This window comes from Micropterus salmoides, unplaced genomic scaffold (assembly GCF_014851395.1).
Source record: "Micropterus salmoides isolate LMB-PRFRI ecotype aquatic unplaced genomic scaffold, ASM1485139v1 Ms_hic_scaffold_21, whole genome shotgun sequence".
NCBI classification, from domain to species: domain Eukaryota; kingdom Metazoa; phylum Chordata; class Actinopteri; order Centrarchiformes; family Centrarchidae; genus Micropterus; species Micropterus salmoides.
Genome location: NW_024041262.1, coordinates 24,210,767 through 24,221,279, shown reverse-complemented (window position 1 = coordinate 24,221,279; position 10,513 = coordinate 24,210,767). Strand labels below are relative to the sequence as shown.

The window sequence follows — 10,513 nt, the reverse complement described above, 5'->3', positions numbered from 1 at the left end:
CTCCTGCCACAGCAAGCTTTCACGTAAGGCTCCATCGAGTTGCATTTCATGAAAAATAAACACTCGCTTTAGCAGCTGTGGTTTGGTTTGGTTGACGGAGTGCAATTTCTTTGCTCGATTGGCTGTGCGCAGCAGGCCGGATTGTCTTTTAGCCATTCAGCGTCTTTACACAACTGCAGACATGGCAGCCCTCTCTGCTGCTTCCAGAGTGGATATTACAGCAGAGTAATTAAAATAGATTGAAGCAAACTGAATGTCACTTGACATGATAAAAGAATGATTGGGTGGATGAATGGATTACACTGCACACACTGCAGCAGCATGCAAAAATGATATTCCTTGATTTGTTTTCCCTCCTAACCATGGATCTAACTACTGAATTAATCTTTTCTCGTAACAATATAAAAAAGATTTTGTCACATTACTACCATGTACGGAAAAGAAAAAAATCCCCAAACCTACTTTTATTTTGTCAAATTCTTTTGAAGAAAAATAAATACGCTGTCAACTTCTCTGATTTACATGGAACAACAACACGCGGTGACATACTATAATACAAAAAACACTTCTTGTGAGTTCATTTTGGACCCTTTGAGAAAGCTCCAGGGCCGACTGGCAGGAGTCCATGGTCGTAGCTGGAACGCAGCGTCCCTCGGGTCAGAAGTGCTCAGGGGCCGTGGGATGATGGGTGTTTTGGATTAAGAGGAGGGGGCGCAGGGTCACGAGGGCTTTCTGGCCCTGTGAGGTGACAAGGGGGTGGAGTCTCGCTGTGAGCGCTTGTTGTTCCCACTGTACAGAGAGGAGATGGAGGCGTTGTTGGGGGCCTGTGGGTGCGGCAGAGCACGCTGAGGATACAGAGGGCCCCCCCTGAGCAGCACGATGTCCCGAACGGCACCGCGGAAGGGTTTACTGACGAAGCAGTAGAGGAAGAAGTTGACGCCTGTGTTGAGCATGGCCAGCATGTTGGACAGGTCGTAGGCCAGGTGGACGCGCCAGTCTCGGTGAACTGAGGACACATACAGGTGGTAGATGACCACGACAGTCCTGGGAGCCCACAGCACAGAGAACACAGAGGTGATGGCTAGCAGCATGGCCGTGGTTTTCCCAAGGCGCAGGGGAGGCGCAGGCTTCGGCCCACGCTCCTCCTGGCAGGGCTGCTGCCTCTGCCTCACCCTCAGCTTGTGGATTATCAAAGAGTTCAGCACTAAGAAGATGCTGCAGGGCAGGAAGTAGATGATAGTTACATGCGTCCACACGAGGACAGTGTCCAGCGATGTGGCCGGGTGGCTGTTCCTCCACATGTCCGACCACCAGAAGAAGGGCACGCCCGATGCGAGCGATAACACCAGGACAACCCCAATGATCTTCCTGGCCCGGGCCGGGTAGCTGATCTGGCGGTGGAGAAGGGGGTGGCACAGCGCCACATAACGGTCCACAGTGAGGGGTACGGTGGACCAGATGGAGGCGTGATTGGCGGCGAACTCTGCAGCGCTGACAGAGTGCAGCAGGAGTGCAGGGACATCACGGTGAAAAACTGCCGTCTCCAGCAGGAAGCCGACAAAGATGATGAAGAGCTGGGAGAGAATATCTGAGCCCGTCACCGCCAAGAGGTAGTAGTACAGTGCTTTCTTTGTGCGGGAGGCAAGTCTGGACAAAGCCACTGCTGTGAGGATGTTCACTGCCAGAAACAAACAAGAATAATAAGAAGTAGAAAATTAGATCATATTATCTGCTATTTATATTAATATAATGCAGGAGGTACAGAAACAGTAAAATTAAATTTGACCAGACAAGCACACTGTAACAAATAGCAATGGCTTCATTTGATGCCATGTAGTACCTACAGATGCACATACTGCTCTGCCTTTAACCAGTCGTCAGGGAATGTGAAGGGAATGTGAAGGGAAAATGCAACAGCTACAAATACAAATCTTTCTGTTTTCTTGTCCATTTGAACTTTTGTTTCTTTTATTTTGATCATTTACTGTTCATTAACAGTTCTTTGCAATTATTGTATGTGTAGACTAATTGAACTGATATTACTTATTCTCCATATTGAATGGATTTAGCTATGCCGTATTTATGCGGCATAACAAACAAAATTAAGATGTCAGTTTGTCAAAATGTATATTTTCTATTATAGTAAACAACTAGGGGGGGAAGTTTTACATTTAGCAAAGAGTAGCTGTGACTGTTTTTAGCGCTGTATAGAAATAAAGCTGTTTTCATAACATAACAATCACTTTCATAGGGTTGGAAGAATGGGTTAAGTAAATCCACATTTTTAAGGCAGTGGTGCATTTGTGTGTGTGTGTGTGTGTGTGTGTGTGTGTGTGTGGGGGGGCATTCATAACAATATATAATGTTACATAGCATTGATTTTATGTGTCTCCTTACAGCACATCTAATACACAGAGTCTGTTTTTTTTTACATTTGTCAGCAGCAGGATATTTTCACTGTCGCTATTTGGATAACAGCACCAGTCTTAAGACCCCTTCAGGCATGCAGCTGTCAACATTTATTTCCCTTTGGGGCAATTACGTGATGAGATCTGAATGCTCTGGTGACACATTCGCTTGTTTTGAACACCACTCTCTCTAAATCCCTGCTGGATCATTGCCAAATCACCGCCATCGACTTGTGGACAAAGCACAGTAATAAGAACAATGCCGAGGTGAACGCCGTTCATCTAAGTGACAAGTATTTCCCGGTTATGAATTATTGAGGCGATAGATTTTGATGCAGAGAGATTCCAAAGACAAGTGGCCGGAGGACTGATGATCGATTAATTTTTATAAATGCAAACAAAATGACCATCAGATGACTGGATTATTGTAACCTGTGAAAAGAGCCATCAGTGTTTTGTTATGTGCTACAACAATAGTGCCTCACTGTTCTATTAGAGCAATAGCGTAATGTACCTCTAACTCACAGTGTGTAATGATATCTTCAGTCTTGTGCAGTTTCATCTTCCCTTATAAATAGATCTCAAAGCAGAGATTCAAACTGTGCTCAGTTTACACACTGATTGTAGTTCAGAGTAATATTTTGCTCACGTGCAGGAATTATTTTCTGATGACAGACATCGCTGTTGAGTTTTTCCACATGTATTTTCTTTAACTGAGCTTCACAAAGGAATTTCAGTTCTCCTGTACAGGGACGGTGACAGAAGTCTTGGAAATCTCAAAACCTTGGCATATTAACGAGAGACAACACTTTATCTGCAATTTGGGTGAACCAACCCTGCACACAGTTCTCACTAAATGACATCCTGACAGTGTACCTGGTACTCCCACACAGAGCAGAATACTGTAGTAGATGACAGGGATGAAACCCAGGACACATTTGGACTTCTGCAGATCCTCAGGTTTCAGGCCCAGCTCCTGGTAGCCGGGCGCTGTCACATTGGGCCAGTCGATCATGACCTTGGAGCTTCCCCTGGAAAATAAGGGAAAGACAGAGGAATGTTTCTAGGACTCAGAGTCAGTGTTTTGATTAAGAAAGCAAGGAGCAAATGGAAAACTGCTCATTGCTGCAGCTTTGATTCAAACTAACTATAAATTTGTGACATGTTTAAAGATTTACGTCTTCAGGTTGAATGAACGGCCCGACTCAAAGGTTCTGCTCGAGGTTTCTGCCTGTTAAAATGAAAGTTCTCCATGCAAGTGTGGCCAAGTGCTTGCTCATGGTGGGAAGCGTTGGGTCTGTGTAAATAATGTTACAAAGACTACGATCTGGAACTTCTCTATATGAAAAGTGAAATGAGATAACTTCAGTTATAAATTCATTCATCTTCTACCGCTTATACTGCGTACAGGGTTGCAGGGGGCTGGAGCTGACATTGGCCGAAAGGTGGGGTACACCCTGGACAGGTCGCCAGTCCATCACAGGGCCACACATAGACAAACAACCCATGGACAATTTAGGGTCACCAATCAACCTACCACCCACCAAACAATCTTTGGACAGTGGGAGGAAGCCGGAGCACTCGGAGAGAACCCATGCAAACACGGGGAGGACATGCAAACTCCACATATCTAACTCCACTCCACTTCAGTTTAATTTAAGTGAATAAAGTTGAATATTACATGGTAAAGGTGAATATCTTTTAATTTAACTGTTTTAATGCAAAAAAAATGTATGTCTCATTAAAAACCTGAAATTCAGACTAATGAAATAATTTTAGGTAGGTTTGCATTAGAACTAGTATGTGTGACAGATGACCGACCTGGCTAATATTTTATAAATATATAAAGATGTACAATGTACAATGCATCTGTTGGATTACTAATTTTCTATGCAGATGATGATACGCTTTATGTTGATGCAGCATGTATTTTATTATGAGTGATGTAATTTTGTTGCTAAAACAAAGCTGTTTGCTGTTTTTCAAAAATACACTGTGGAAACAAAAAGAGTTTAGACTCAGTCAATTAAACTGCAGCTCCATAATAACAGATGGGCTGACAGCGCTGACCCTGTCACCCTCCTCCCTCCCCTGAGTCATTATCATCTTGTCTGCCCATCTAACCTTTTCACCTGGGAGCTATCCATCCTGTTTTTCTCAGTCTGCCTCTCCTCTGCCTGCTCTCCTAATTTACTTCATTCATCCATGAAGCCATATTTGGACTGCGTTATCTCTCAAGCTTTCAGTGACAAACCATTTGTGGATGCTTAACCAGCATAAATATCATCATGGAGCCACAATCTCCAAATCAGTGAAACCGGCCTCCTCATGTGAGAGGGGCAATCACTACTTCTAATAGTTGGTCGTATTTTATTTACTGCCATTGTAAAAGCTATTTAAGTGCCAAAACCTTGAATATGGACTACATGGCTGGTTGATTATATGATCTGTAGCAGGAATGCAATCATAAAATTGAGAAATATCTTAATGAGTGGCTGCAGTAATTTACCTCAACGCTATAAAATAGCAGAAAAGCATGGATCGAAAAGCTCATCAGGATCATCAAGATCAATGGTGTAATTCAGTATGTCCTTGTGCAGAAAGGGGAGAGATCACTGCTTCATACCTTTCTTAAAACATAGCTGGAATTAGATTTCCCTTCAAACAGGCGTTCTGGCCGTTAGTTAAGGCAGCTGCCTGAAATTTGTGTATTTACTACTAATATTTTAATATTTTTTATTTTTACTTTGTATTTTGAGACTGATGAGGAAGTTAAGTGATGTTGATGCATCGTGGTCGTCTTATGTTAGAGTTGGCAGACAGGAGCAAGAGGTTTGTCACTGGAGTCGACCACATGTCATCCAAAATTGGCTCTTTTATTGACAAAACCAGTCAAAGGCACTTGAAGGTCTTAAGGTAACCTTCTTGGTTACTTGCTGGAAGATCTGAAATGTGTGGTCTTCAGTATCTTTGGTCCCCTCTTTAAAATCAAGCCAATCTGAATGGTGGACTTTATTGGTTTTATCTGGTATTTATGTTATTGTACTACCACATGTGTACATTTGATCCAAAATCAATCAGTGTGCTCCTATCTCTGTTTTTCTTGGCTCTTTAAGGACTTGTTGGTTAAAATGTGAGTTTGAAACTTGAACTTGGAAACAGCAATAGAATATAAAAAGATAAAATTTCAACTTAGTTTGAAAGCCAACATGGAAAAGAAGCACGTGAAATTTGAACATCCGTAATTTGATGACATTGGTTATTTGATAAAATGTCAGAAAATAGTTAGAAATCACAATTTTCTAAAGTCCAAAGGGACGTCTTCAAACTGCTTAACTATATCTGAACATCCCAAAACTAAATATATTTAGTTAATTGTCAACTAAGACTAAAGAAATCCATATTAGCTGAAATGAGTGATTTTTTGCATTTTGCTTCCCAAAAATGACAATTAATAAACAATTAATTGATAGTAAAAAAAATCCCGTTTGGTTTTAACTTTTAGCACGAGTTACATTACTGGCTCCTACAAACTGCAAATAAGCAGTTCTGCTAGGATTGACTTCGAATATCAAGTTACTCTAAAAACAGGTTAAAATGGCTTCTGCAGACCTGCACAGGTGACATTACTGCCTCTCTCAGACACCTGATCTGTTTCCTCCCGAGCCTCATCCCAGGACCAGCAGTGAGAAAGATGATCGTTATGAATGAGAGGGTTGTGAGGTTGCCAGCAAAACATGGCACAGGGGACCAGTAATTACACTGACCAATCAATATCCCAGCAGCCACTTCTTTTACACCGGCCGAGGTCCTCTTTAATCCTGAAAGCAGCAAATGAAATCTTGGAGCTTGGAGAGTTCTCGCTTTTCGCTACGTGCTCTTCATCACATTTGTATTCTAGGGTAAATGTCCTCTGCAGAGTAATCATCACGTTGATCCCCTCGGGTGCTACAGATTGTATGTGGGAATGAAGCCGTTTCTTACTTCAGATATAAAATCCACGTTCAGACAGTCTTCTTACACAAGGGAAATAAGGTATATTGACGAATAGGTTGTTTGTACTCCAGTGAAGTGTCAGCAGATAGTATCCTCTGAAGAATCCCTAACAAAACATTGCCTTTAACCAGGCAAGCCGAGCGACTGGTCTGTGAAGATCAGAAGCTCAGGCATGTTTCTCATTAAGACTCTTTTTTTATTGGATGTTCTTCTGAGGGTTGAGATGCAGCTGGAGGATATATGACGTGGCTCTGCAGGGGGTTCACTGCCCAGGAAGCTGATCTGAACTTTATCTACACTCCACTGAGTCCTCTTAATTATTCATCAAGAGACGGTGCACCTGAAACAACAGCGCTGGGAGATAAAGGGTGCTGCCAGCATTACTGTACAGCAAACGTACTGTTTCACACGAGAGCACGGGGGCTGCATTTTGGTGTTTAGGAGGAAAGTAAGAGTTACTTCAGGTTTGAAATTGGAAGCTGGCAATGCTGGTTTTGCTGTATCTTAACCCAGCTCGTTGGATGGAACAAAGCGATGGCTGACACGCGAAGCTAGAATCTGGCTTCAAATAAATCTCCTCATCATGCAGATTGTGAGCTGCACTGCTGTTCAAAGTTCATTCATGACCCGTTGACAGTGTTGTTAGGAAGACAGAATCCAGAAGTTGTTTTGGCACCAGAAATTACAGGCTTATATGATGACAAATGTCTCTTTCTCAGATTTCTCAGATACGATTTAGGGTGTGAAATAACAAGAAAACACTTCAAGCCAATTCTGTCAATATGAAAACTGAGTTCACGACAATGTCAATCATGAAACAATTGGGAGTGAGACAATCCAGATTCACTCCCTGCTCCCCTAAATAACTTTCATAATAAGACTGTACCTTGTACAAACATTTGAAGTCAATGATGTATAACAGCGCTGATTGCACAAGAAACAGAAACATTTCATCCTTTTACAACAGAGAAGCTCGGACACTCAAGCATAAACAGTGAACGGAGAGACTTTTCTTTGGGTTTGTTTGCCCTTTTATGGCAAGTCTTAGTTACTTACCTTCACATCCAGTTTTCACAGCGACTCTCCACCTGGGTAACAGCCGATCCTATGCTCCTACACAATCCTTGACATTGTAGCTGGACACCAGCTGAGGAGATATGAAGGAGGACAGAGAAGAGGAGGACAGAGAAGAGGGGGAGGAGGAGGAGGAGGGGAAGGAGGAGGAGGGGGAGGGGGAGGAGGAGAAGTGGAGTCCAGGCAGCCGGCACATCAGTGCAACGAGTGAAGAGAGGGAGAGGGGAGAATTGAGGCAGAGGAGAGTTATAATGACGGGAGGGTGATGGAGGGGAATGAGAGAGAGAGAGAGAGAGGAGGGATTGATCTGTGGATTAGGGAGGGAAAAGATCAAATGAAATAGAAAGAGACGAGGAAAAGAGTGCAAAAGAGAGAAATCATGTACAGGAAAAACTGATGGAAAACTACAATAAATCTGACAGGGAATAAAAAGAAATGTTTCTGTATTGACTGTGATCCAAATCAGTATTCACACTGGAAAAGAGACAGTTAATACACACAAAACGGTCAGTACGCAGACTAATGCAGTGTCCAAACTGCATATTTTAATACATTGTAATAACGGTAATGATATAACCCGTTAAAAGTCCAATTATACTTAACAAGCAAAATGTTGTTTCTTAAGATTTGACTTAATTTGTGTCCCAGTTGCTTACTAATTTATACAGGTTTTAAATGTGTGTGTGACTTTGTGTTCACACTGGAAAAGTCAAAACAAGACTAAGAGTGTACAACCACGCTAGCAGCGCAGTGATGCTGTGCTTTGAGCTGAATGCTAACATCAGCATGCTAATGCGCTCACAATGACAATGCTCTCATGCTGATGTGGCGGGTATAACGTTTAAAACACAAATATATGGTAATCTATACAATAATTGTTGAAGCATTTCACTAAAAACCACAAATGTCAACCTCATGGTGGCGCTAGAGGAAAAGTCAGGGCATCACCAAAGTCACGAGTATTCATCTTCTGGAAAACATGAATGTCTACCAAATGTGGTGCCAATCCATCCTGTAGGCGTTGAGATATTTTACTGGATAAATATTTCACCTTAGGGCTAGATGGAAGGTCAGAAGATCATAAAAATCATTAGTATGCGTACTCTGGGGGGCCGTGGATGTCTGCACCAAATTTAATGGCAGTATTTCATTCTGGACAAGAGTGGTGGATCGACATTGCCCTCCCGAGAGCCACACCGCTAGCATGGCGAGAAATAAGTAAACTGTCAAAATGCAGTTTGATCAACATCCATGTTGAACTTTGACTTGTCATCCCACAATGCAATGCACAAAGGAGATTGAAGATTAAGCTACAGCCAGAAAACGTCAAAACAGTTTGCAGATGGTGGTGTTATAGTTCCAGCAGGAACCTTTTTCATTAAGTTTGATTAACTGCAGCCCTGTAAAGTTGCAGTTTTAATGACATTTGATGGCACACCATGAACCATTTCCCATTTCTTTATATGTCATTTTTGTATGCACAACATCTGATGCACAAAACACAATCAAGAGGGGAGAACACACACACACTCACACCAACAACAGGCATGGACTAAAGACTAACAACACCCAGCAGCAGCAGCAGCAGCAGCTTCCTAATTTTATGAACGCATTCTTAACAGCAGTTGAAACTAACACAATTACAAGCGAGGAAATCGCAGAGATCAGTTTTGTACAAGACAAATGTGTCCTTAATTTAGCTAAACCCACTGAGAATGCACGTCTCACGACTGCAAATTGTTGACGATAGCAAGGCTCCAAAGCAAACAGTGCATTAAAGGAGCTCATTTGAAGAACTAATTCATCCATCAGTTCAGGCTGTTGACGAACCATTTGCAAATCTGAGGCCTACGTGAGCTCCTTTTGACTCAGCTTGGCTTCCCTTGCCCTGCAGCTGCACATCATTTAATGTGTTTATTTGACATGCGGTGTTATACCCCTGACTTTACACTGCTCTCAGGGGTCACTCAAGCAAATAATGAACCTTGGCAGTCTACGGTCATGCTCAGACATGACTCGATATTGATCAGGCCTGTTAGATTGGAGGCAGAAATTACTGGGGGTTAAGCTGAATGTTTTCTGTATTGCTTACTGGGATGCAGCAGTTGATATTCATCACACGGTCAACAGAAATCATTTCATTTTTTATTAAATTTATTTAATGTGCCTGATAGCATGAATCACAAAACATCTTTTTAAAAATTTTCTCTTCATTACATATTTAGAAAATAGATTCCACAGCCTGTTGTTGGGTCTGTTTTTGTCTTACAGAAGAGGTCACATGCACAACTTGGTTTAAAATACTCCCTAAAGGTACATAAGAAGAGTTCATTCCTGTCCTTGTAATGGCTGGTCACAACTCAAGGTCACATTTAAGTACATCTTCTCTGCCAGTTCTGGGTCAAATGGTATTTTGGAATGGGAACAAAACGGCATATTTTAATTTCTAAACCAAGCAAAGGGTGACATGAACAAAGATGACAATAAGTACCAAACAGTAACGTGTGCTCAAACAATTGTACAGGCAATACTGTTCCAATAATACAAAGATTTACTTCAGCAGCAGTAAACAGGTCTACTGAAGAACGGTTCCTTTCACATGGATGAAGGATACATCTGGTGATATTATTTTTTTCTTAATGTCAAAAAATGAAGAGATCAAAAGCAACAATTAATGTTTCCTTCAAAAAAGTACATTGTGTGTATCACTGCCTGATATCTCGTCTTCCTCTGAGCCGTAGAGCTCCATTGTTGTCCCAGAACTATTAAAAACACATCAGTGAGCCTCACTGTTGCACTGGGTGACATGTTCCTTCATCACCATGAACACACTCACTGTAGTTTATTTTGACTCAGTCCCACACACTGTCTCGACCCCCCTGCTGTGATTCCTGCTCGTGATTCCTGCTCGTGACACCTGGTTTGGGGAGTATTTTTTCCTTTTGGGTGAATATGTGCTTGGTGGGTTTTGGTTTTTGTCTGTCTGTCCTCTGTCTCCCTCGCTCCCTTTCTCTCAGTCGGTGGCTGTGGGCGTT

General features: G+C 42.2%; 1 protein-coding gene across 1 annotated transcript; it reads right to left on the bottom strand.

Moving 5' to 3' along the window:
* Positions 1 to 357: 357 nt before the first annotated feature.
* Positions 358 to 3,441, bottom strand: gpr142 (G protein-coupled receptor 142). Its single transcript, XM_038735292.1, has 2 exons — positions 3,285 to 3,441; positions 358 to 1,678 (listed from the first exon to the last, which is right to left on the bottom strand). The coding sequence occupies exons 1-2, from the start codon at positions 3,421 to 3,423 to the stop codon at positions 720 to 722; spliced, it is 1,098 nt and encodes a 365-aa protein (XP_038591220.1). The 5' UTR covers positions 3,424 to 3,441; the 3' UTR covers positions 358 to 719.
* Between the last annotated feature and the right edge of the window lie 7,072 nt (positions 3,442 to 10,513).

Bases quoted from the DNA above. Each gene is read 5' to 3' on its own strand.
- gpr142 (XM_038735292.1), bottom strand. From the start codon at position 3,423: ATGATCGACTGGCCCAATGTGACAGCGCCCGGCTACCAGGAGCTGGGC. The intron at 1,679-3,284 runs GTACACTGTCAG...TGTTTCTGGCAG, and splicing joins GCTCTGTGTGGGAGTACCAG to TGAACATCCTCACAGCAGTG.